This window comes from Lontra canadensis, unplaced genomic scaffold, assembly GCF_010015895.1.
Source record: "Lontra canadensis isolate GAN:19392208 unplaced genomic scaffold, GSC_riverotter_1.0 scaffold30, whole genome shotgun sequence".
Lineage (NCBI taxonomy): Eukaryota > Metazoa > Chordata > Mammalia > Carnivora > Mustelidae > Lontra > Lontra canadensis.
Window position 1 is genome coordinate 9,536,124 of NW_022631024.1, and position 27,392 is coordinate 9,563,515.

The 27,392-nt window shown below is 39.0% G+C and overlaps 2 protein-coding genes and 1 long non-coding RNA gene across 9 annotated transcripts in view; 2 read left to right on the forward strand and 1 right to left on the reverse strand.

The window, feature by feature from the left end:
- The first annotated feature begins 21 nt into the window (after positions 1–21).
- Positions 22–6,466, forward strand: LOC116872556. The gene is made up of 2 exons (XR_004383670.1): positions 22–259; positions 5,742–6,466. It is a non-coding gene; the product is annotated as an uncharacterized LOC116872556 (long non-coding RNA).
- Positions 6,467–7,531: 1,065 nt separating this feature from the next.
- On the reverse strand, positions 7,532–9,696 carry LOC116872841 (atherin-like). The gene is made up of 3 exons (XM_032866361.1): positions 9,659–9,696; positions 8,878–9,574; positions 7,532–7,700 (listed from the first exon to the last, which is right to left on the reverse strand). Exons 1-3 carry the CDS (start codon positions 9,694–9,696, stop codon positions 7,650–7,652), a joined length of 786 nt encoding a protein of 261 aa, XP_032722252.1. The 3' UTR covers positions 7,532–7,649.
- Positions 9,090–27,392, forward strand: part of RABGAP1 (RAB GTPase activating protein 1) — a 152,015-nt gene continuing 133,712 nt past the window's right edge. For 2 of the 7 annotated variants that reach the window (XM_032865801.1, XM_032865799.1), the window contains exon 1: positions 25,621–25,708. Coding sequence is in view for 2 of the 7 variants with exons in the window: in XM_032865798.1 (XP_032721689.1) it covers positions 25,559–25,708 (150 nt within the window). In the remaining 5 variants the exon portion in view is untranslated. Of the gene's footprint in view, positions 9,170–25,508; positions 25,709–27,392 lie in introns of those variants that run through there. The other 5 variants (XM_032865798.1, XM_032865797.1, XM_032865802.1 and 2 more) reach the window with 5 other exon arrangements.

Consider the following 27,392-nt stretch of genomic DNA (forward strand, 5'->3'; position numbering starts at 1 on the left):
CTTGGTCCTCTCCACCAATCGGAAGACTCGGAGGGTGACGGGATCCCGGAGAGGGACCCTGCGCGCGGAGGAAAGGGGGCAGAGTATCCGAGAGTGGTGTTGCGAGAGTCTCGCCGTTGACCGGGAGCTGTGGCGGTTGTTTCGCGTTCCTGGCTCAGGTTCTGCGCGCTTCGCCGCTTTGGAGCCGCTCCTCTAGAGCTGGGCCTCCGCCGCCTGCTGCCGACGTGGGCTTGAAGGGCACCTCCGCACTTAAGCCTTGGTAAGCCCCTCCCGCCTAGGGATGTGGACTCGCGGAGCTGGGGCCCTGAAGGCAGAAGGTGGTGGACTCCTCCCAGCTTTTGGAAGTTGCTGTTTCCCAGAGATCTCTCTCATCCCGGTGGCTTCTGTTACTTGCAACGTGCTGGCCATTCACAAATCACTCTCGCCATCCGGAACTGGTCTCTTGAGCTCCAGGGCTGCTGCCCAGAAGACATCTCCAATTGGTTGTCCCAATCTTAATGTACCTTAATTATCTCAAGTTCGTATGCATTCCTGCTTCTTATGGCCTGCAGTCCTTGTATTGGTAAACGGCATCATCCACGCAGTCCTGCCAACCAGAAAACTTTATCATCGTTCTGGACTCCTTTTCCTTCTTGCCAATTCAGTAGCTCCCTGGGCTCTCCTTTTTTTTTTTTTTTTACCCCCCCCCCACCTTGGGGAGAGGGGTATTATTGTGGTAAAACAAAGTATAATTTTAATCATTTGTAAATGTGAAGTTCGGTGACATTAAGTACATTCGCACTGTTGTGTAATAGTCACCACAGCTGTACCCAACTTCATATTCTTTTGTACGTGGATATCGTTTTTCCAGCACCGGTTCTTGAAGACTGTTCTTTTACCCTTTGAATGGTCTTGGCACCTTTGACCATATATGTGACGGTTTATTTCTGAGCTCTCTGTCCTCTCACCTTTGAGGAAGCGTGAGTTCTTCAACTTCATGCTTTTGCAAGATTGTTTTGACCCTTTGAAGCTCCATATAAATTTGAAGATGACCTTTTACATATCAGAGAAAAAGGATGTTGTAATTTTGATCTTGTGTTGAATCTGTAGATCACTTTGGGATGGCATTGCTGTTTTAACAAGTTTAATAGACTTCCTGTGAATGCAGAACGTCTTTCCATGTATTGAGGTGTACATTAGTTTCAGCAATGTTGTCAGGCTTTCAGGGTATTTAATTCTTTTTGATAATATTGTAAATGGAATTGTTTCTTCATTTCCTTTTCATATTTTTTCATTGCTGGTGTGTAGAAACAGCAGGTTTTTGTGTGTTGGTGTTACACCCAGCAACATTACTGAATTTTTGTTTTGTTTTTGCTTCAGTAGCTTTTTTGTGGGTTCTTTGAGATTTTCTCTCCATATAATCATGTTGTCTGTGAATAGAGATAGTTTTACCTCTTCTTGTTCACAATTTGCTTTTTATTTCTCTTTCTTGTCTAATAATCTTGGCTAGAATTTCGAGTACAGTGTTTAATAGCAGCAGTGAAAGGAGACATCTTTAACTTGTTCCTGATCTTAGAGGGGTAGCTAAATTATTGAGTATGGTGTTCAGTGTGGGTTTTTAACAAATACCTTTATCATGTTGAGGAATTTTCCCTCTAAAATTAGTTTTATGAGGTTTTATTATGAAAAGCATTATAGTTTGTCAGATGCCTTTTCTGCATCCATTGAGATGATCCATGTTTTTCTTCTCTTGGTTTCATTAATGTGATATATTACATTGATTGATTTTATGTTGAACCACCCTGCATTCCTATGATAAATCCCACTTGGACATGGAGAATAATCCTTTTAATATGTTGTTGGATTTGATTAACTTAAATGTTGTTGAGGATTTTAGCATCTATATTCATAGGAAATACCAGTCTATAACTTACTTACGATGACTTTATCTGCCTTTAGTATCGGGATAATGAGGACCTCTTAGAATGAGTTAAGAAATATTTCCTCTTTAATTTTTTTGGAAGAATTTGAGGAGGATTGGTGTTAATCATTTAATGTTTAGTACATTTCGGGGCACCTGGGTGGCTCAGTGGATTAAGCAGCTGCCTTTGACTCAGGTCATGATCTCAGGGTCCTGGCATAGAGAACCACGCTAGACTCCCTGCTCTGAAGGGTGTCAGCATCTCCCTCTTCCTCTGCCTCTCCTCCTGTTCATGCTCTCTCTGTGTCTTTCTCTCTCAAATAAATAAATAAATAAATCTTTAATAAATAAATAAATGTTTGGTACATTTCACTGGTGGTCATCTGGGACAGGACTGTTCTTTCTTTTCTTTTTTTTTTTTTTTTTTTTTTTAAAGATTATTTATTTATTTGACAGAGAGAGAGAGAGAGAGATCACAAGCAGGCAGAGAGGAGGAAGCAGGCTCCCCGCTGAGCAGAGAGCCCGATGCGGGGCTCGATCCCAGGACCCCGAGATCATGACCCGAGCCGAAGGCAGAGGCTCAACCCACTGAGCCACCCAGGCGCCCCAGGACTGTTCTTTCTTGGGAGTTTTTGATTACTCACTCGATCTCTTGTTATATGTGTGCTGAGATTTTCTATTTCTTCTGAATCAGTTTAAATAGCTGGTGTGTTTCAAGGAATTTGTTTTCTAGGTTACTTAATTTGTTGGCTTACAGTTGTTCACAGCATTCTTTTATAATCCTTTTATTTCTAGAATGTCAGAAGTGATATCCACTTTCATTTCTGATTTTAGTTATTTCCTTAAAGATCTGTTGCTTTTGTTGTTTTTTTCAAAGAAACAGTTTTTGGTTTTATTGATTTTTCTCTTTTTTGTTCTCTAGTTTATTTCCACTCTCATCTGTTTTCTTTCTTTCCCTCTGCTAGCTTTGGGTTTATTTTCTAATTTTTCTTGTTTTAAGGTATAAAGTTAGGGTATTATTTTTGAGATCTTTCTTCTTTTTCAATGTAGCCATTTTCAGTTATAAATTTCCCTCTAATCAGTGCCTTCATTGCATCCTATCAGTTTTGGTATGTTGTGTCATCATTTTCATTTGTTTCTAACATATGGTCTAATTTCCCTTTTGATTTCTTCTTTGACCTATTGGTTGTTTAAAAGCATGTTGTGTAATTTACATTTATTTATGTTACTGATTTCTGACTTCATTCCATTATGGTTGGAGAAGATACACTGTCTGATACCTATCCTTTAAAATCTATTGAGGCTTGTTTTGTGGCCTAATTATATGGTCTGTCCAGGAAATATTCCATGTGAATGTAAAAAGAATGTGTATTCTGCTATTGTTGGGTGGACTTTTCTGTACATATCTGTTAGGCTTAGTTGGTTTAGCATGATCTTCCAAGTTCTCTGTTTCCTAACTTAACTTCTATCTGGTTGTTCTATTCATGATTGAAAGTGGAGTACTGAAGTTTCCAACTGTTATTGTAGAACTTTTTATTCTTCCCTTTACTTCTGGTCATTTTTTCTTTATATATTTTGAGGGTCTCTTACCAGGTATATTAATGTTTATAATTTTTTTTAAAGATTTTTTATTTGACAGAGAGACAGTGAAAGAGGGAATACAAGCAAGGGAAGCTGGAGAGGGAGAAGCAGGCTTCCCACCAAGCAGGAAGTCCAATATGGGGCTCGATCCCAGGACGATGTGGGACTTGATCCCAGGACCCTGGGATCATGACTTGAGCCGAAGGCAGACGCTTAATGACTGAGCCACCCAGGCACCCCAATGTTTATAATCTTTATATGATCTTGCTTCATTGAACCTTTTATTAATAAATAGCATCCTTCTTTGTCTCTTGTAACCAGTTTTTTGGATTTACAGTCTATTTTGTATGACGTTAGTATAATCACCCACTCTCTTAGATTACTATTTATATGGAACTTTTAAAGTTTTTTTTAAAGTAAGCTCTTGGACCAACACGGGAATCAAACTTACGACCCTGAGATAAAGAGTTGCATGCTATACTGACTAACGCCAGCAGGAGCCCCTGCAATAGCTTTTTTTTTTTTTTTTAAGATTTTATTTATTTATTTGATAGACTGAGATCACAAGTAGGCAGAGAAGCAGGCAGAGAGAGAGAGAGAGGAGGAAGCAGGCTCCCCGCTAAGCAATGAGCCTGACGTGGGGCTTGATCCCAAGACCCTGGGATCATGACCTGAGCCGATGGCAGAGGCTTTAACCCACTGAGCCACCCAGGCGCCCCCCCCCCCCCAGCAATAGCTTTTTAAAAATTCTTTCACTTTAAACCTATTTGTATCTTTGGGTCTAAAGTGAGTCTTTTCTATGGATGGTTGGAACTTTTCTTTTTTTAATCCATTTGCTCGTCTCTGTCTTTGATGGAAGAGTTTACACTATTTACATTTTAAGTAATTACTGCTGAGGATGGGTTTATTTCTGCCATTTTGCTATACCTTTTCTATAGGCCTTTGTGCCTTTCATTTCTTTTATTACTGTCCTTTTCTGTGTTTATTTTTTTTAGTGAAAAGTTTTAATTCACCTCTTATTTCCTTTTGCGAATATACTATAAATATTTTCTTTGTGGTTGTCATGGGAATTGCATTTAACACCAAAGAATTATAACAACCTAATTTAATTGATACCAACTTTAATAGCATACAAAACCTCTCGTATAGCTCTGCCCCTTCTTTCTGTTATTGATTTTACAGATTATGTCTTTATATACTCTGTGCCCAATAACATAGATTAATATCCTAATGCACTTGTCTTTTAAATCATAAAGGAAATAAAAAGGGGAGTTACAAACTGTAATTATAATAATACTTACTTTTATAATTCCCCACACATTTATCTTTACTAGAGATCTTTATTTCTTCATATGGCTTCAAGTTACCGTTGAGCATCCTTTCATTTCAACCTGAAGGATTGCCTATAGCACTTCTGATGGCCAGAATTATTGGCAAACTCCCTTAGCTTTTTAAAAATCAGATTATTTTAATTTCTTCCTCGTTTTTTTAAAAGATTTTTTTTTAAGATTTTTAAAAGAATTTATTTATTTGACAGACAGAGATCACAAGTAGGCAGAGAAGCAGGCAGAGAGGAGGAAGCAGGCTCCCTGCTGAGCAGAGAGCCAGATGTGGGGCTCGATCCCAGAACCCTGAGATCATGACCTGAGCCGGAGGCAGAGCCTTAACCCAGTGAGCCACCCAGGTGCGCTAAGCACAGTTTTGCCAGATACAGAATTCTTTATCGAGTTGTTTTTTTTTTTTTTTTTTCCTTTCAGCACATTGATTATTATGAACCTACTGCTTTCTGGCCTCCAAGGTTTAAGATGAGAATTTGGGTGATAATCTTATTGAGGCTCCTTTGTATGTGAAGAATCACTTCTCTTTTGCTGCTTTCAAGAGTCTCTCTTTTCTTTGGCTTTCTACAGTTTGATTTTTTTTTTTTTAAGATTTATTCATTTATCTTAGAGAAAGACAGTGTGCACGCAAGTGCAGGAAAGGAGGGAAAAGTCGGGGGATAGAGAGAATCTCAAGCAGACTATGTGCTGAGTGTGGAGCCCTATGTAAGGCTCAATCCCAGGATCCTGAGATCATGACCTGAGCAGAAATGAAGAGTCAGACACTTAACCAACTGAGCCACCCAGGCACCTCTGATTATTATTCTTTCTCCCCTTTCTCTCTTCTTCTGGGATTTCCACAGTGGTATGCTTCTCTTGATAGTGTCCCACAGATCCCTTAGACTCTATTCACCATTCACATTTCTTTTCTTTCTATTCCTCAGATATAGGAGGAAGCACAAGGAAGCCGTCTCTCTACCTAGACAACAGTTGTACTGGCAGAAACTGAAGTAACTATTTTGGAACTCTGGAGTCTATTTGAATTCTTGCGTCTTCCAGGAGAAAGTCTGGTTGGTAAATTGAGGTTAGTTTCAGTCAGTGTCAGCCTCTAGAATGATAACACCCCCCTGTTTCCTACCCTTCAGCCCTGTGGCCAGCAGCCATATTTACATCCCAGTGTGGCTTGCTGGAGCTGTGGTGGGAAATAAGAATCTTGTTCACCAAATACCTGGGTTCTGTATTTTGATTGCTTATTGCTCCTTTTGAGTTCTGAGATTCAGGCGCAGAGTGGTTGCCTGTGTTTCAACCTCCATAGGCTGAGCTGGTTTCTATGGGATTTGAAGGAACAGCTCCTGTTCTGTGTGTTTGTTTTCCCTTTTACCCCATTTGGGAATCAGACATTTAAGGATTAGGACATTCAGAAGCAACCACTTACATAGGGAAAATTAGAAAGCCAATATGTATAACCAGGAAAAGATGAAGACTCAGAAAAGAACTGAGATGTTGACCTTTCACCTTAGGCTGATCCTGATCCCTGGTACAGAGATATCCTTCAACAATAAAAACAAACAAACAAAAAAACAAAACCAACAACCCCTAGGATGGGGGAGAATCTTATTTCCACAGTTACCACATTATAAGATTCAAATGTCCATTTTTTGGCAAAAAATCAAAAGGCATATAAATAGGAAAGTATGGCCTGTTCAGAGGAATGAAATAAACAGAAACCATCCCTGAGGAAGAGGAGACATCTGACTTACTAGACAAAGACTTTAAACCAACTGTCTGGAAGTTGCTCACTGAGCTAAAAGGAAACATAGATGAAGTCAGAAAAGCTATGAGAAAAAAATGGAAATAGTATTAAAGATATAGAAATTATGAAAGGAACCAAAATAAAATTCTGAAGTTAAAAAGTATAATAGCAGAAATGACAAATTCACCAGAAGGGCTCAAAATCAGGTTTGAGCAGGCAGAAGATCAGCAAGCTTGAATATATTTCTTTTTCAAATATCTCTTGAACCCTGTTCCCTCCAACCCCATCCCCTTTGTTCTGCCTTAGTTCAAATCTTTCTGATCTTAGGTGGCCTCTAAACTGTTCCATTTACCCTGTTTTGCCTTTTCTACTTCTACCAGAATGATCTTTTAGAAAATCCAAATCTGAAATTGGCACTGTCCTTAAAAATGTCTGAGGGCATCCTTGGATGTATAGATTGAATTTCCTTTTTTTTTTTTTTTTTTTCCCCATTTTAGCATTCATGGATTTTCCCATTTTGGCTCTAACTTACCACATTAATCTATTGAGCCTTGAAACAGAACTTTTAGTTTCCAGGAAATACCAGGTCTAGAGGAACAAATTCAATAACCTCTTGGGGAAGCAATCATTCAAATCCAGAGAGTGGGAAATTTTGCACTCAAGTGGCCTGATTTCTTCAGTAAGCCTGTATCTTAATATTTTTCTTAAGTGCTAGAGTAAAAAAATACTTAAGGGATGGAACAACCAGATATAGTGTGTGGCCCTGAATTGGATACTGATTTAGGAAAATTAGCTTTAAAAAAATATATTTCAGTCAACAAGATATTTGACTATAGTAGATAATAGATGAGAGGAAAACAATTGAAATATTACATGATTTGGGAAAGCCAACTGTAAAAATATTTTTAGGTTGAAAGAAAATTGGATGTAATCTGGGAATTGGATGTGGGGAAAATATACTGAAATGATAAGGTGGATATTGTTAATTGAATAAAGCAGATTGCTAAACCACGTGATCTCATTCTGAAAAACTATGTTGGCACACAAGGATCTGCATTATGGTATTAACATTGATGGTGGGAATGTGATGTTTTATTTTTTACTGTAGCTTGTCTCTGTTTTCTATTCTCCAAGGCATACTGTACTGAATCTGTAATAAAATTTTATTTAAAAAGCTTATATTAAGATTTACATATATATTTGGGGTATACATAATGAATCAATACATGAATGTATAGTCAACAAAATATTAAAAATGCTTCAAGACTTCAGAAGATTTCCTAATACTGCATCTATTATTTGATATTACTACTTTAAAATGGGTGTGTATTATTATGTAACTGTATAAGGAGAAAAAGAACAAAGCTATTTTCCTGCGGGAGTGCAGCCAAGTCTATTGTAATAGTAGAGAAGTCACATAGAGGACTGCAAAAGAGCACAACAGTTTTGTGTTTTCTCCGGTTGATGTGGACACATTATCCACAGGAAAACATTACATGACTCATTCACCAGGAAAAGAGCATAGACTATTTTAATAAAGAAAAAGGAAGAGTAAGGGATAGGCTGTATATTTTATAAGTTGTCATAACTTACTAGCACCTTTAGTAGCCATTGTTTCTGTTACCAACTACATTTTAAAGTCATTCAGGACTTTAAATCTCATTTTATTGCTTTTGCTCTATAGATCACTTTTGAATGATTTTTTTTTTTTAAGATTTTTAAAAAACCTCTAAACCCAATGTGGGGCTTGAGCTCAAAACCCCGAGATCAAGAGTCACATACTCTAGGAGTGAGCCAGCCAGGTGCCCTACTTTTGAATGATTTTAAGATAAAATTTCAGCCCCTCTTCAGGTGACACTGAAACAAACTTGTTTATTTCTGGTCTGTTCTTTGTGTCTCAATACCTCAAGGCAACTGTGTTGCAGCCAGTGGCCCGTGGACTTGAGGCAAACGTTTTTGGCTTTTGGACTGAATTGTTACTTAGGCTGGACTCCTTTATAAAATGAGAAAAATCGAACATTCTCGATTTTGTGGTAAGGCCAAATGAGATACCCATAAAATGACCTATCACAATGCACGCCTTCAATAAAGGCCAAGTGAGTCGAGTAACGCTGTTAAGGGCTGCTTTTGAAACAGCACTTGAACGGGAAAGATTAGCGGATTTCTTGCTGTAGCACCAGTAGTCTTTGCATGGATACCTCCTTTTAGGCGCTAACAGGTGCTAGCTAGCCTGATTCCCCTGTCCCCTGTCATCCTGCTTCCAGCCCCTGAAGCAGTCACAGCCGCGGCCCGACCGAGTCCAAATACAGAGCGCAGCGTTACCCCACCTTCAGGAGCGCAGACTCGGCGCAGGCGCAGACTCCCGTGGCAGGGTAAAAGCCCAGGTGGAGCTTCGAGGAAAGGAAGTACGCCCTCGCCGCCTGCTGTTGGGCCAATGGGGCTGCTCGGCTTCGCCGCAGGCCTATGAGGCGGGGCGGGAGGCGGGGCGGAGGGCGGAAGAAGCGGTTCTCACGTGAGTAGGGGGCGGGGAGGGCGGGGGCAGGGCGGCTGGGGAGGCCCAGGCGGCGGAGCCTCCGGGACGGCGAACGGCGGGCGGCGGAGGAGGAGACGGCGGGTCGGGTAGGGCCGCGTTTCCCCTCCTCCTCCCATCCTCCTATCCACCAAGCCCGGGGGAATCCTGTGACAGGCCCTGCTGGGGGCCCGGCTGTGTTCTCATCCCGCTGGGCTGGGCCGGCCAGACTGCGCTCACCTCCCTCGACTAGCCGGGTTCTGAGGGGAGCCGTGATTGGGGGGAGGGGGAGCTGTGGCGGAGGGAACAGGGCGCATGCGCAGGCGGGAACGCTCTCGCAGCCCCTGCCCAAACCGGTTCCCCCTGTCTGAGTAGGTGTCTGTCTACGGAGTCCTGAGCTTGCTGCAGTCCCTCTGACCCCCAGGCAAAGCCGGATTGTCTCTCGACTTTCATGTTTGCGGCCAGGTCCTGTTTGGGAATCTGGCTGCTCCCTCCGCCTCAGTTTCTCCCTCTTGCTGGTTGATTAGGACTTCAGCTGGCTTGGGCCTCAAGCTAGCTTCGTGGGCTGCGCCAATTTTGAAAGACTTGCTTTCTTTTACTGCTGGCCTGCCAACTTGTACTGATCTTTCTGTCTCATTTTCCCCACCTGCAGTTAAAGTGTCTCGCTCTCCCCATGTATCTGCTCCCAGTACCTTGTTGCTGCGTCTTGATTCTCAGCAACCTTTAGGGTTTTTCAGGTGTTGAGCCAGAGGATAACCCCAGACTTCTAAGAGTTCGCTGTCCATTGCCTAGTACTACTTTGGTCCCTGCTCTTCTAACGACTGTTAGCATCTGCACCTGTTTTTACAGGCATCTCCATATTTAAGCTTTCTCGGGGACTCCTTTATCGTGGAAGCAAAAATGCTAGAAGTCCGTGTTAAGTGATCATGCTACTAGTGCTTCGCTAGTTTAAAATCGTGTTCCAACTTGAATTTGAAATCTTTTGGCTTTTGTGGTTTTTATTAGTGGGGGGGGGGAACTATCAGGGGCATGGTTTCACCATTTGATTTTTTTTCATCCGTATAAACACCTGTGTTCCCATACATGTGACTGGAATAGTGTAATGTTTCTGTTTCCAGCTGCTTTGTTTATTTAAAAAGAAAACAATGGAGGGTGAATTGCACTGTGTTTATCACATTAAACTGATGTTTGAAAAGTTGAAAAAAAGTTAAATGCCAAGGAAGTACACATTAAACTTCTTTTAAACGAAGGACCTATCGGCCTCAATTCAACGTGTATAAGGTGCTATTTTAATATATATTGAAGGTTTGTAAGAGTTTACTTATAAAAACTGAAAATGAATGTGGGAGAGCGTTCTTTATGGTCTTCCTTTATAGATCTCAGATCGTATGAGATTTGCATCCATGACTGTATTTACTAGTAAGATTTAAAATTTACATGTAGCTTGAATACAGATTAACTCAAATTCCTAATTAAAATTGAACTATTGCTATGTTGTAGTGTACTTCTTTTCAGTTTTATAACCCAGTTTACTGTTGATTAAGTTAGGTCATTGGTGTTAAGGTATGTGTGTGTTTGGATAGTTAACCTTCGAACTCTGTGCATTTTGGTCTTACTGGAATAGTGTTTTATTAGCTGTTGACACGTCCTTAAATTTGAGTTGAGTGGTAATTTAGTGGGACACTGTAAGAGTGAAGACAACTGTTTCCTACCTTTTACATTACATATTAAAAGAAGTGCATTGTGCACGTTATCTACACGAAGAGACATGAGTTCCTCCAAATATATATCAACTTTACAGCCCAGATTCTTTAAAGAAGTCATTTTCTTTTGAGTGTATTTCCAGTTAAACTTTCCAGCCCAAATTCTTTTTAAGAAGTCATTGTTATTGACCGTCTTTCCAGCTAATGCGTAGCCTACTTTGAAGGTTTCATCATTTTGCAGTAATTAACAAGTGATCTTTGAGTACAGACTTCAGAAAATAATCAGTTTAAATCAGTGCTGCTGTTGAGTGTCTTTATAGACAGTGGTGTGCTGAGCTTCTGGTGTAGGCTACCAATAATATCTTTGTAGTTTTCAGTGTAATCAGATATGATTAGACTTCTCAAGCATGTGGAGTAAATGAACTCATAAATAATCTTTCATGGAGTTAGAACTTAAATATCGAAGTGCTGATTTAACCAACATACTTAAAGAAGGGTTTGGCATGACATTTGGGTGCTTTGTATGCAACTGCCTTGTTTTATTGGTTTTCCGTAGTTAGATCCCAAAGAAAGAAAATCCAAGGCCAAGGACTCAAAGTCGGTGGGCAACAACTTAACAGCTATTTCCTTTGTGCATAGATTGGTTACCCAGTCCATCCCCCACCCTCTACCTCCTGTGCTGTGTTGTTTCTGAAAGATACTGATTCTTTGGAAAACTTTTAAGTCAAAATAATACTGGATAGACATTTAAACTTACAACCACTCTTATTGACCCTAATAACTTTGTTTCTCTTCCTATACAAAAACTGAACAAATATGACGGTTTGCAAGTCATGACAAACACTTTAGTTATAGAATTTAGCCTGGAAGTTTCCCTCTTTTCAAAGCAACCAGTATCTCTGAGGTAGTCATCAATGAGACTCTCTTGACGATTGTCTTTCCAGCGTAGTAGAGTTTTATGAGGCCTAGCTTTTCCCCCAAATTCCTTTTTTTGTGGATCACATGTAAAAATAAAGCCCTTATTTTTAAGTTCATACCTGACGTTAAATAGTATATACTACCATGCCTCTGAAGCAGGAGGTGTATCTTCTTAAATGTATGGCTGTGCTGCCAGATTGGGAGGTCCACATCACTCATAAGAGTCCACGCATGGTTGTTACAGATCTCCAGTTAAGGTTGCATCACCTTTTTATGTTACAAATCACCACTCCTTGGAATCCATTAATCTTTGTAGGAATACGTTTTTCTCCATGCTATAATCTGTTATTTCTTTAGGTACATTAGCAAATTAGAGCCTGTGGTAACTTTAACAAACTGTTACTAACTCTACAGCTTAACAATAATTTGACTATTTAAAAAATTTATTTTATATATGATATGTAAAATTTATTAAATATAACAAAATTATTTCATGTATACTTATGTATACAAAATGCATATTATAATTTATATTTAAAATTATAAATATATAAAATTTATATTTTATGTATAAAGTATATAAAATTATAAATATATAAAATTACAATATATAAAGATTATACATATGTTTCCTTATTTATGCATTTTGGTAATTACAACCAACAACCTGTGGTTATAATCTCGTTTTCCTTTTTTTTGAAGATGGCCCTTGTATCAGAAAAAGGAATTGATATGCAGAATCTTTTTTGGGGAGCATATTTTAAATATCATGGGTATTAAGAGACAGCATGTGAGGCTAAATTGGATTAAATGTTGCGGATTTGTATAATACTACTGAGAAGAGCCTTGAGTTAATCATTTTCATGTTTTTTATTGTAGAGGTAATAAACTGTTTTATGCCCTCAAAGGATGCTGATGAATGGATTCTGGCAATGTAAGAGTAGGAACGTGTCATGTAAATCTCTTTTGCTGTGACACACGATTTTCTGTGAATAGACCTCTGATATATCTATAGAAGAGAAATGGTTATATCCTTATCGTAGTTACCTGTTGAATTCTCTATGAATTGAAGAAAAATCTGAAATCTCTCTAAGCTCAAAAGCTAATACTTCTTTACAAAAATTATTCACTACCAGAAACAAATCTTTAAATTTTTTGCTTTTGGTTGTGAGAACCAATCTTTTCAGATAAGTTTAAAAACATCTATGGAGCTTAATATTTGTGAATTTTTTAATATTCTCACATAGTGTCTATTCCAGTGCTGTGATGAAAATGTGTAATAAATATTTGCCCATCCCTTATTCAACACACTTGTCCTATGTCCCACCAACCTTGTGTAATTCTGGCCACCTTATATCAGAAGGTGCAGAAAACAAGTGTGGATCCGCCAAGCATTTGTGGTTTGGATACATACTTTTCCCTAAAAGTAAAAAAGAGGTTATAGTAAAGGGGGTGCCCGGTTGGCTCAGTTGATTGGGCATCTGCCTTCGGCTTAGGTTGTGACCCCGTGGTCCTGGGATCAAGCCCCACTGTGGGCTCCCTGCTCAGCGGGAGCCTGTTTCTCCCTCTCCTCCCTCTTTGTGATCTGTCTCCCTCTCTCTCTCACTTTCTGTCTCTGTCAAATTTTAAAAAGTCATACTTCCAGATATATAAAGTACTAATGTAAATCATTATGCCTTAGGAATCTGTTCCAGAAAAAGAGAATACATTTTTTTTTCCCCCCAAATCTATACTAGGGAGGGCAGACATAATCTGACTTTCTGAATGAGCTAACTTTCATTGTTGCCAGAAGTAGGTTTCTATTGTGGAAATGGCATCCAAATAATTTAAATATTTAGTTTTGGAGATATTGTGTTGAGGTGGCATAAAGTCATCACACCTTGAGTTCTGGAAAAAATTAAAGTGGTGTTTCCTGAAATATCCATAGGAACATGGGGAAACCACCTACATTTTCCCCCCTTTTAGCTGTCAACAGTACTGCATTCAGATAATCAACTCAGAGTTAAATGAATTATTTTATGTCCATTTCTTCCACTCTTACCTCTTGTACCCTTCATCTTGAGGTATCAAGATATAAGGGGTGAGTGTGAACATTGGAATCAGAAATACACAGATATCCCAAGTCTTGTACTTACTGTGTGACTGAAGGTAAGCTACTTAATACTTCTGAGACGCCGTTTCTTCATTTGCAGAAATGGAACTGATTATGCTTACATCATGGGTTAAGATTGGACAGCACCTGGCATCTCCCCACCCTCTTCGTGATTACTCCCAATGACAAAAGAATAGAAATGTTCATTCCTCTCCTCTCTCATACGAGAAAACTGAAGCTACAACATTGTTTAAGTCACATCAAGAAGGACCAAGGAGTTTTGTTTTTTTTTTAATATTGTACCAGACTATTAACTTTAATAAAGCTTTGTTACTCATGACAAAGTGAGAAGTAACTCTGGAAACCCTAGTTGTTTTCTTTGGGCCCTTTACTAATTTTGTGAGTTTTACCTTAAAGATCCTAAAATGTTACAGTTGGGCTTTAAAAACTTGTATAACCAGGGCGCATGGGTGGCTCAGTTGGTTGGGCATCTGACTCTTGATTTCAGCTAAGGTCATGATCTCAGGGTCTTGGGATGGAGCCCTGCATTGGGCCCCCCCCTTCCCTGAAATAAATAAATCTTTAAGGAAAAAAAATTGTATCGAACAACAAATGGATGAACAAAATTTAGTGTAAATACTCCATAGAATATTACTCAGTCTTAAATAGAAAGGAAATTAGGACACATGCTATAACATAGGTGAACTTTGAAGACGTTATACCAAATGAAATAAGCCAGCCACAAAAGGACAAATATTGGGTGATTCTGCTATTTTTATGAGGTACCTGAAATGGTCAAATTCATAGAGAAGGAATAGTGTGTTGGTTGCCTGGAGGAAAGGGAGTTAGTGTTTAATGGATATGGACTTTCAGTTGGGGAAGATAAAAGAGTTCTAAAGGTGGATGGTGGTGATAGTTGCACAATAATGTGAATGTACTTAATGCCACAAAATGTACACTTAAAAATGGATAAAATAGTAACATATATTTAGCTACAATTTAACAAGATTAAAACTTTAAAATCTTTTTAAAAATTAAATGTAAACCCTTCTGTCTTACAAATTTCTGTATTCCTATAATTAAGTTATCCTTTTAAATTTTTCTGGAATTGAACTAAAATAATCACTTTATAGTTGAAGGAAGTGAATTGCAGGTTAAAATTTGCCTGATGATGACTTTTAGATAACCTGGTTTTTCTTGCTTTTACTTGCTGTAGGCCCAAGATGATTGTTTTGTTTTCTTTTGTTTCTGGTTTTCTAAGCTAAGTTGAAATTATTCAGAAGGCTTAAATTAATATGGTTCTCTTCGCTCACTAGAATAATTCAAAGAAACAGCCTCCAAATTCAGAGTTAGACTTCAACAAACAAAGACACATCTATTGTTTAGCAATTAGTAGTGGTGGAAAGGAATTTATTTTTATAAAGAAGGGATGATTTTCCATTGAGTTTTGTTAAATTTGTCCCACCCTTCCCAGGGCTAGGCTGTGAGAAACTCATGTGAAAACCAGTGCAGGAAAACATCTGAGCCAAGGAAAAAAGAAAAAAGCTGAGATTAATATAGTGTGATTAAAAAATAATAATAATAACTTCTTAGTATGCTGTTTAATTTTAAAGGGCTACAGACCCAGAGAAATTGGCCTGTTACAGCATCTTTGAGACTTGATTCTCTTCCTTCCTGTTTTGTCTTTTTCTGAACAGAGAGTAACCTTATCTGTGATTTAGACAGATACAACTGGTACCTAACATAGAGAATGGAAATGGATTAGAATGGGGAGATAATGGAGATAAGGACACCAAGGAGAAGAGCTGCATTCCAGAAAAGGACAGAGGCACCTATAGTTTTACGCGTGAACTTAAGCAGGTTATGGAACCTGTCTCAGCCTCAGTCTGTTCGTCATAAGAAGTCAGTATCTGTTAAAGTTTATGTGAACATTAGAAATAATGCTTATATAGCTTTTTAGTACCATGTTGGCCATATAATTGGTGGTAGGAACTAATAAGTATTACTGTTTCTTTATATTTAGCAAGATAACTTAAGTATCCCCTTTAAGATTCCCTAAAGCTGTACTCATTTGCTCGCTGGTTGAGCAACAAAAATGATGGGTATTGTGAAGGAAGTGATGAGAGTGTTTTGGTCCAAAGGGAATCTAAGATATATTTTCTGACTCAGTGTTAACTGGTTTTGAGTTTGACAGTTGGGAACTTGATGAAGAGTCAGTGAGGCACACTCAAAGGTAGTCTTTTTGAGTCTCTTCATTCTAGTTGCTATCCATATCCATATCCCCAAGTCACATGTATGTAGTGTAGCATATTTGTCATCTGTCCTCCTACCAGTTAAGCACTGATTAATTTTCAACCAAATTTATGTAGGGCTGCTAGTAAACAAGGATATAAAGATAATACGAATAAAACCCAAGATCCCAGTCCACAGATAGTTCACAGGGACTGTCTGTGCTCATTGTATTCCCAGCGTTTACTGTAGTGGTTTTTATTTAGTAATTGTTTCTGGAATAAATGATCAACCAATGTGTTGGAGTAGGGAAGAGGTATAATATTACTCTACTGTGTGATAAATGCTGTAATTTTGTGATAGAATTAAAAAGCAAACAAAAGCCTTAGGGAGCCCTTGAGAGAAATAATGAATATTGCAGAAAGGAAAGGGGGAGTTTGGATATTTGATTGTAACATAAGATTGCTGGTGAGGGAGAAGAACTACCTGGGGAAATGGAGACCTGTTCCTAGATTAGCAAACAACATGAGCAAAGGTTTGAAAGCATAAAAATGCATGACATATTTGGTGCATTTCTGGTATGGTTTGATAGAAGGGAGATAAGACTAGAATGATAGACTGTTTCCCTGTTTTGAAGAGTAATGAGAGTTGGGGTTTTATTCTATTTTCAGTCAGGAGCAGTCAAAGGTTTTGAGGAAAGTGTGGGATATATGATCAGATCTAAATTTTAGATATTAGCTATAGGACCTTGATAATCAATGACTAGAAAAAGTCTAGATGATGATGATGATTATTATTATTATTTTATTTGACAGAGAGAGAGAGAGCACAAGCAGGCAGAGTAGCAGGGAGAGGGAGAAGCAGGCTCCCTGCTGAGTAAGAAGCCTGACGTGTGGCTCGATCCCAGGACCGACGGTCCTGCTTAACCAACTGAGCCACCCAGGCACCCCATAGGGAGAGTCTAGGAAAGGAAACTTATGTTTTAGTTGAAAGAGAATGGAATACTCATGAGTCAGTGACATGAAGGATGTCAGAGAATAAGATTGGGGTGTTTTGGAACCAAAACCCATTAGTGTTCCAGGGGAGAACATCTCTGTCTTGGATCAGTAGTTGTTAACCAGGATAGGGAACCTATGAAGAAGAAAGAATATGTTTGTGTGGTTGACAGAGGTTTACATGGAATTGATTTTGAGATGGTCATGAATACATGTAGCAGAACTGTCCTGTGTATTCTCACAACATCCTTTGCATACCTCTATTATACCAAGCACTATATTATAATTTCTTGCTCATCTGTCCATTTTCTGTACCACTGTAAGCCTATCCTAGGTAAAGACTACCTATTATTCCTCACCATGGCATTATACATAGTGCCTGGCACACGTCAGACACTTAATATGAAATTGAAAGGAAAACACAGGGGCGCCTGGGCGGCTCATTCCGTTGAGCGTCTGGCTCTTGATTTCAGTTTAGGTCATGTTCTCGTCAGGCTCCGTGCTGGGCATGGAGCCTGCTTAAGATTCTCTCTCTCCCTGGGCGGCTCAGTGGGTTAAAGCCTCTGCCTTCGGCTCAGGTCATGATCCCGGGATCCTGGGATTGAGCCCCACGTTGGGCTCTCTGCTCTATGGGGAAGCCTGCTTCCTCTTCTCTCTCTCTGCCTACTTGAGATCTCAGTCTGTCAAATAAATAAATAAATAATCTTTAAAAAAAAAAAAAAAAAGATTCTCCCTCTCCCTCTCCCTGCCCCTCCTCTCACCCTCCTCCCTCTCAAAAAAAAGAAAAAGAAAAAGAAAAAGAAAAAAGAAATAGGAAAAAAGAAAAACATAACACAAATACCCATATGGAATTAGAGAGGAAGATGAGCTATGAGTATTGTCATCATGCCCCCCCCCCAAAAAAATTGTGACTGTGTGAGCTAATAAGAGCTAGGGAAAAATGGAAAAAGAAGAACAGAGTAGAACTTAAAGAATGGGCAGAAGAGGGGTGCCTGGGTGGCTCAGTTGGTTAAGCGTCTGTCTCTAGCTCAGGTCATGATCCTGGGGCTCTGGGATCGAGTTCCACATCAGGCTCCCTGCTCTGCAGTGAGCCTGCTTCTCCCTCTGCCTTTCTCTGTCTCTGTCTCTCATGAATAAATAAATAAAAACTTTTAAAAAGGCGGGGGTCAGAAGAAAGGGAACTTAAGTGATACCTGAGAAAAGGTAGTCAAAGGTAGAAAATGGAAGCAAGAAAAAAGTTTCAGAATAAAGAAATGGTTAGCATTTTCATTGATTTCAGTGGTAGAAGATGATGAGAACTGAAAAAAAATTATTTGGGCTTTGAAAGTTAGTACTGTACTTGACTAGTTTGTTTATTTCCTTTTCAAAATGACGCTGAGAGGGCGCCTGGGTGGCTCAGTTGGTTAAGCCTCTGTCTTCAGCTCAGGTCATGATCTCGGTCCTGGGATGGAGTCCCACATCTGGCTCTGTGCTCAGCAGGGAGCCTGCTTCCCCCCCTCTCTCTCTGCCTACCTCTCCGCCTACTTGTGATCTCTCTGTGTCAAATAAATAAATAAAATCTTAAAAAAAAAAAAAAAGTAAAAAAAAAATGACGCTGAGAGGGTAAAATACCCAGGGCCATAGATGAGGTGTTTTTTGTGTGTGTGTGTGTGTGTGTGTGTGTGTGTGTGTGTGTGTGTTTAAAGACTTTATCTATTAGCGTATGAGAGAGAAGGAGTAGGTGGAGGGGTAGAAGGATAGAGAGAAGCAGACTCCCTGCTGAGCAGGGAGCCCAACATGGGGTTCAGTCCCAGGACTCCTGAGATCATGACCTGAGCCAAAGGCAGATGCTCAACCGACTTGAGCCACCCAGGTGCCCCCACAGATGAGGCTTTAAATTAAGTTTTAAAAAGAGGAGGTTCAATAAGGGTTGGTGAGAGATGGAGGAGCCAGATTTTTGAGAGAGGGACTGCTCTTCGACTGGAGTGTCCTATTGAAAGTGGTAGAGGTGGAGGCAGTTAATATTACTTTGGGAGGAAAGAGTTTCAAGGAAATAAAGATGAATTAGAGCCCTGGAATAGTGGCTGGGAACTAGCACATTTTGTCTCAAGCATGTCAAGTTCAATTACAAGTATCACTCACACCTCTTTTATTGAGTTAGGTAGGTCACTTATTGGGAGGTGATTTTTGTCTCTACTAATTGCACATAAGCAAATTCATGCCACTGCAAGTTTGCTGTGTTTATGTTCCTCCTCTGAATGTTAGTATCTGATAGTACTTTGTCCAAAAAATGAGTTTTTAAAAAGTAAACACCGATTGCCCAGTAGCCCACTACTCTTGAGGGACTATCAAAAGAAACTTTATCATGGGCAGTTCTTTTCTTCTTCTTTTTTTAAAGATTTTATTTATTTGAGAGAAAGAGAACAAGCAGTGGGGAGAGCAGATGGAGGGAGAAAGAGAGAAAAGCAGACTTCCCGCTGAGCAGGAAGCCAGATGTGGGACTTGATTCCAGGACTCTGGGATTATGATCTGAGCCAAAGGCAGATGCTTTACCGACTAAGCCACCCAGGTGCCCCATTTCCTTTTCATTTTACTCCCCATTAGCTGGGTCTCTAAGAAAGAGGAGATTGAGAATGAACATGATCTTCTTTTGACAAGACTCAGGTGCATTATTTGCCATGATCTTTGCAGAAGTATAGTTAAGTATAAATTGTCACTTAGGGCACAGAACAGTAAATTTAGGCTAAAAGTTTGTAAAGAGTTTTGATATCATGAGACTAATTTTCTTTCTTTTTAAAAAAATTTTTTGAAAAGATGTATTTGAGTTGAAAATAGAGCAACCCTATGACCCAGCAACTGTCCTACTGGGTATTTGCCCTAAAGATACAAATGTAGTGATCTGAAGGGGCACGTGCACCCGAATGTTTATGGCAGCAATGTCCACAATAGCCAAACTATGGAAAGAACCTATCTGTCCATCAACAGATGAATGGATAAAGATGATGTGGTATATAAATACAATGGAATACTATGCAGCCATCAAAAACACAGAATCTTGCTATTTGCAACAACATGGATGGAACCAGAGGGTATCATGCTAAGCGAGTTAAGTCAATCAGAGAAAGACAATTATCATATGATCTCTCTGTTATGAGGAATTTGAGAGGCAGGGTGGGGCTTTGTTGGGGGGAAGGGAGGGGAAAAAAGAAACAAGGTGGGATCAGGAAGGGAGACAAACCCTAAGAGATCTTAGTCTCAGGAAACAAACTGAGGGTTGCTGGAGGGGAGGAGGGTGGGAAGGATGGGGAGGTGGGGTGATGGGCATTTGGGGAGGGTATCTGTTATCGGTGAGTGCTGTGAATTGTGTAAGACTGATGAGTTACAGACTTGTACCCCTGAAACAAATAATACATTATATGTTAATTTTAAAAAAAGGATCAGTCCAACAAAAGAATAAAATAAGCTGCCCATCAGGGGAAAAAAAAAAAAGATTTATTTGAAAGAGAGAGCACTAGCTGGGGGAGCAGCAGGCAGAGGGAGAGGGAGAGAGAGAATTCCAGGCTAACTCAATGCCCAACATGGAACGTGATGCAGGACTCGATCCCATAACCCTGAAATCATGACTTGAGCCATAATCAAGAGGTGGTTGCTCAATTCACTGAGTTACTCAGGTGCCCCTTTTTATTTTGTAATTTTTAAATTTTTAATTTTTAAAAAAATTTCTAAAAGATTTTATTTGACAGAAATAGAAAGTGCACAAGTAGGCAGAGTGGCAAACAGAGAGAGGGAGAAGCAGGCTGTCCGCTGAGCAGGGAGCCCAATGTGGGGCTCGATTCCAGCACCCTGGGATCATGACCTGAGCTGAAGGCAGCTGCTTAACCAACTGAACCAACCCAGGCACCCCCAATTTTTTTATTTTTAAGATTTTTATTTATTTATTTGACAGAGATCACAAGTAGGCAGAGAGGCAGGCAGGGGGTGGGGGGAAGCAGGCTCCCAGCTGAGCAGAGAGCCTGATGTGGGGCTCGATCCCAGGACCCTGAGATCATGACCTGAGCTAAAGGCAGAGACTTTAACCCACTAAGCCACCCAGGCGCCCCCCCCCCCCATTTTTTTTTTTTAACGTTTTTATTTATTTGTCCCGAGAGAGAATGCACAAGCAGGGGGCGCTGCAGCAGAGGGAGAAGCAGACTCTCCACTGAGCAGGGAGCCTGATGTGGGACTCAAACCCAGGACCCTGAGATCATGACCCAAGCTGAAGGCAGGCACTTAACTGACTGAGCCATCCAGGTGTCCCCAGGCGCTCCTTTATAAAAAAATTTTTTATTAAATTTCTGTGCCCAACATGGGGCTCAAATTCATGACCCTGACTGACCGTGTCTACTTACTAAGCCAGCTAGGTTCCCCCATGAGCCTAATCTTCAATCAGAAAATCTCTAGGGATCTTTTATATGTTAATAAGGATAAAAGTAGTAAAGGAAGTTCTGAAAAATTTAACAATTGAACTTTTGGGTTTGATGCTGGAGGCTGCATAAACAAAATCACCTATCATTTTAAGTGACTTACTGACTTTTTAAAAGGTGATAGAGAAGGAAACATCCTTGAACTTGACTCACCAATCTGGCCCTGTTGGTAACTAGATATGCTAGGGTCTAGGTTGTCACTTGTTTAAAAGAAGGAGATAACTAGTGCCTACCTATACGAGGATCCATGTATGTATATTATCTTATTAAAATGGGATAAAAATCCTTATTCTGTCTACCTTATAGAATTGTTAGGTGGTAAAATGAGATTAAGAATGTGTATGTTTTAGTAATCTGTAAAGTATCATATAAAGGTAAAACATTAGAGTATTCCTTCACATTTATTTAGATACAAAGAAATTAGAATGTGGAAAATAAGAAAGCTATGTATTTTTGTTCTAGTATTGTGTTTCTGAAACTGAATTACCTTAATCAGTTGATACTTGTTAATTCTTTAATTTTTTTTTTTTAAAGATTTTATTGAACTTTTTGAGACAGCACAGGGTGGATGGGGGATGTGCCAGAGAGAGAAAGAGAAGCTGACTCCTTGCTGAGCAGGGAGCCCAACACAGGGCTCGATCCCAGAACCCTGAAATCATGACCTAAGCTGAGGGCAGACACTTGACTGAGCCACCCAGGTGCTCTGATAGTTGTTAATTCTTTTAAAACTGGAAGTTAGCTTAAAAAGCTGTAACTACTGGGTGCTTATACTGTTTTTAGTGTGTTAATAAATAAGGTGTACATATGTTCCTTAGTAATTTTTACAGTAGTTTTGTAAGCTAGATAGTACATCATTTTCACTTGTGGAAACTAAGGCTCATTATGACAAAGCTCACACTATTAGGTAGTACAGCCAGTATTCTAACTTAGGTTTTTCCAGCTCTTAATTGTGTGCTTTACTGTCACAAATGTGACATGTGTTCTGTCAGTCAGTAGATGATCTTACCTGTTCATTGGGTGGCTCTTATTCTTTTCCATCTTTATTTACCATTTATCCTAATTTTTTAGCAAGTATTTGAGCTCCTACTATATGCTAGTGTCCTGGGATGGAGCCAGGCACTGTTCCAGGTGCTAAGGTACAGCAGTTAATGAAACAGACACATCTCTGTCCTGGTGGGACTTAGGTTCTAGCTTACATGATATTTAAAAACAAATGATTAAAACATAAAATGTGTCAAATGGTGATGGATATTATAAGGAAAAGTAGGAAGAGAGCTGGTGGTGCAGGATGTTTGGAGGAAGAAGCTTGTTTTAATTATCCATGAGGTTCAGACCTAGAATTGCACTCTGAAGGATTACAGTAGGGGCTTCTTTTGGTAAATGATAAAAGTAGGGATTAAAAACAAAACAGTTACTCCTCGTGGTCTCCAGAGAGGTTGCAAATACAGCTTTGCCAGGAGTACACCAGGTTCTGGGACACCTCTTTATTGTGGAGGCCAGAGGAGGGGAGTTTTGTATAACTTTTCCTGTACTACTTCATGTTTTGATAAACCTCATCCCCACTTAGTGATTCAGTTTTTTTTACAGGTGCCAAAACAAATAGTATTTTATAAAGTATATTTTCCTATCACCTCCTCAAAGGAAATAGGTTGAACTTGGAGTCGGCCAAGTCTTCTCAGTTCCGTAGTGTTTAAATACCAAAGTATATTGTTTTTTGAGTCTATAATATTATAGAAAGTAGTCAGTGTCTCAGATCATAGCTTTAGAGAACTTTCTGAGGCATTCTATTAATCACAATTTAAAAGAATGGAAATCTAATTAAGCATGAAGAACCTTGCCTGAAGTATGAGCAGGTTCTACAAAAGATATAGATTCCTTTACCCAATACTGAGTGTTTTGGGACAGGGCCCAGATTCGTGGCATTGGAAAGGTATCATAATCTGACAGAAAGAGCATAGCTTCTGGAATAACAGATAATTGGGTTCACTTTTTGCCTTTGCCTCTAACCACCTTACACTGCAGCCATTATCTTGAACAAGTTACACCTCACTCTAGGTCTCAATCTCCTTATCTGTGTAATAAATGATGTGAAGATTAAATTAAGAGGCAGTTACCATCAAATTGTAATACATCGCAATACATGCTATAAAAATGTAAAATGTTAGAGGAGCAGAAATAAGGCAAGCAGTTTACTTGGTTCTGGGATGAGGATTGGCAAGCTACTAGGAAAAGGAGTTAGATCATGAATTGATGAGTTGGAGATGATGGAGTACAAAAGCAAGGAAACCACTTTAGTAAGAGGATCCAATAAGGGCAAATACATGGGTGTTTATTAAAGTATCTATCTTGGGGCGCCTGGGTAGCTCAGTCGTTAAGCGTCTGCCTTCGGCTCAGGTCATGATCCTAGTGTCCTGGGATCAAGTCCCGCATCTGGCTCTCTGCTCAGCGGGAAGCCTGCTTCCCCCTCTCTAACTCCTCCTGCTTGTGTTCCGTCTCTTGCTGTCTCTCTCTCTGTCAAATAAGTAAATAAAATCTTAAAATAAAGTATATATCTTTAGTAAGGACATTACCTCTTCTAATAATTTTTTTTTATTGAAGTATAATTGACATACAATATTCTACTAGTTTCAGGTGACTATATTCCTTAACTTTTTGTGTCTAGGTCCCTCTCCAAACATGTTCCCATAGTTTTCTTTACCCTAAATCAATACCTGTTAACCTGTTCAATGTGCCTCTGTTCTCTGCTGCAGTATACATTCCTTTGGGGCAAAAATCGATTTTCTCTTGTTTACCATGTGTTATCCTTTATACACTAAACACTTAGTGAGTATTCATTGACTGGATGAAGCAAAACTACATTAGAGAAAGTTTTCAAAAAGTACATTTTGAAGTGTCTTTGAATGCCACAGTATACATCTAAATTTAGTCCTATGAAATGTAAAGCTATGATAGCCATTTAAACAAGGAAATTAGTTTAAATAGGAAGCAGTAGGTAGTTAATTATGCCTAGGTAAATTACCTTCTTTTGGGGTTGCATTTTCTTGTCTGTTTCACGGTAATACTCAGGGATTGTGTAATTCCTGCTGCCCAGTGTTTAGCTGTGAGCCTTTGGAGGGAACATAGTGCTTGGCACATGGTGTGCGCCCAATGAATATATGTTCAGTTAAAAACACAAAGCATAAATCAAGGCTTGTTAATTGGAGAGATTAAATAGACTCTCAGCACCTTTACCTCTTTGGGGTACAAGATGAGCATAGAGCTGGAGCTACTGTTTATTGGTTACAGCTTTCTGAGTATGTTGCATTGTTTGTTGCCGTTTGGCAACCAAATGGGAACATTGCCATAAAGTATTCAGAACCAGGTTTTTGAATGGTAGATGAGTTTAAGTTTTATTCCAGGAGTCCATAAATAATTGAGTGGCTTTTCATAAGTGAGATATTTTTATACTTCTTGCTGGGAATTTTTGGCATGAAACTTACTGGTAATGTTCATGTTGAGTTGAATTCTAAGAAACCATGGGATGGGAAGATAGGAGTTTTTAATGGATTTCTGATTTCTTGCTATGTAAGGAATTTGCTCTGTCTTGAATTTATTTCTCTTGAGTGTGAATATGAAATTTTATTTCTTAAAAGCATCTTATTAATATTTTAAATTCAAGGATCAGTAACATTAGAAAAACCTTAGTTATTGTCCTGTGTGCTTTCAATTTCATTTATGTGTATAGCTTTGCAAATTAAAGGTTAGAAAACAGAAGTTTAGTACTTCATAGTTTTTGAGGTCTAACAATAGAGTCGTAACATATGCCAAAGAAATCACTGTAGGTAGGAAGTTATTCTCAAGGGAATCTGTTTTATTTGTTATTTTTTAATCTGAAATATCTTGGCCCTGAATAGCATCAAATTCTTTATTATCTGGAATAGAAAGCCTAAGTTGTAAGTAGTGAAAGTCTTGGGAAGAGATTTAGAAAGTATTTTTTTAAGTTTTTCCTTATGTATTTTGTAAGAATTAGAGCATAACTGAATATCTGGCAGACATTCTATATGAGTATCTTTATGGTTTTTGTTTTTCAGGCATTTTTAAAATATTTAATCATTCATGAGTTGAGCTTCATTCTTGAGTCATGGATGACAAGGCTTCTGTTGGAAAAATCAGTGTCTCCTCAGACTCTGTATCTACTCTTAATAGTGAAGATTTTGTCTTGGTTTCCAGGCAAGGAGATGAGACACCATCTACAAATAATGGAAGTGATGACGAGAAAACAGGACTCAAGGTAAAACTCCATAACCTAAGATTCCTTTGCTTAGCCTTGCTAGGCTCATTGCAAAACTTGGCCTATAATAGGAAGGTATATGGAGTGCAACTGAAAAAAGGGAAATAGTATCCTAACTTTTTTAATAGTAAACACTTTTATTTATAATTAGTGATGGTGACAAATTTATATTTGATTAAGGATTTTCAATTTGATTAGCTTCTAAGTCTTCCAATACCCCAATTGTGAAAACTAGCGGTCATAGTGGAAATATTTATGACCTTAGTATTGTTTTTATTTTCTCATTAAATTAGAGATGATTATTTCTTCTGGTTCTGGTATATGTAGTGTAAAAGCAAGGGCAGATCAGCAGTGTAATTTATAAAAATAAATTTTAGGATTATTGAAACAATATTAAATACTTTGATATTGGCCATTTTTGTTTGTTTATATTTTCTAAGCCAAATGAACAACTATTTTACTTTTTTTCCCCATACTCTGTTAATCATTGTCTTTATGAATATTAGGAAGAACACTGTTAATGCCTTTTAAAATGTAAATCGCTTTAAAAATACTTCAGTTCTTGTTTAAGTTTATTCATTCAACAAGTATTTATTGAGTATTGACTATGTGCCAAGTACTAAATACTGGGGATACAGTGGTGAATAAGACTGCAAAGCCCCCTACCCTCTTAAGAGTTGTTATTCTAATGGAGGAAACAGACTTTAAGCACATAAGAAAATGAATAGGTTAAGTAAATTTAGGTGCTGTGAAGAAAATCAGAGTGGGATACATGGATAAAGAAGAAAGGGCAGGTACTATTTTAGAGAATGTCTTGAAATGACATTTGAGCAGAGACCTGAATGAAATGGGGAAGAAGGCCAAGGAGAAATCCAGGAGGAAAGCTTTTTAAAGGGAACAGAAGACAGATCCTGTAGAGGACCACCGTTGTTAGGACAGAGGTTAGAGCAGAGTGACAAAAGGAAATAAAAAGTGGTAAACTGATATCCAGTGCTTGGCCGAGCCTGCATCATGTAGACCTTTGTAGAGCTTAGGAGAAATTTGGACTTTGTTATAAATGTGAAGGAATCTTTTGGAGAGTTTTCAATGGGGGCATGATCTGATTTACATTTTTTTTTTTTTTTTAAACATTTTATTTACTTATTTGACAGAGATCACAAGTAGGCGGAGAGGCAGGCAGAGAGAGAGAGAGAGAGAGAGAGAGAGAGAGAGGAGGAAGCAGGCTCCCTGCTGAGCAGAGAGCCCGATGCGGGGCTTGATCCTGGGATTCTGGGATCATGACCTGAGCCGAAGGCAGAGGCTTTAACCCACTGAGCCACCCAGGCGCCCCTGATTTACATTTTAAAAAGCTCACTGGCTGATAGCATGGCAGCATAAGGAGATGCGTGGACCTGCTCCTTAGCAAAATTGGTGGCAGTGATTAAAACAAACAAACAATGATTTATAGTCTTTGGAAATGTTCTAAAGGGTATATAGCAAATAAAGAAACATTTATTCAAGGAAATTTACTAAAGTTTGGTAAAGAATCTGTGGTATTTGAACCAAGACCTATTGCTTCCCTCATCTATCCCAGCTGAGCAAAATGGTAACCCCATTATCAGTGCAATCAAGAAGACAGGATTCTCACCCGACCCCCACCCCTGACTCCTAGTTGGAGGGCTATCTTCCAGGGAATAACAGGGCA

Coding starts and splice junctions, on each gene's coding strand:
- LOC116872841 (XM_032866361.1), bottom strand. CDS start 9,696: ATGAGACAGAAAGATCAGTACAAGTTGGCAGGCCAGCA. Junction 9,575..9,658: donor TACAAGTTGGCAGGCCAGCA/GTAAAAGAAAGC, acceptor CTAATCAACCAG/CAAGAGGGAGAAACTGAGGC. Junction 7,701..8,877: donor CCGAGTCTGCGCTCCTGAAG/GTGGGGTAACGC, acceptor ATTTTATTACAG/ATTCAGTACAGTATGCCTTG.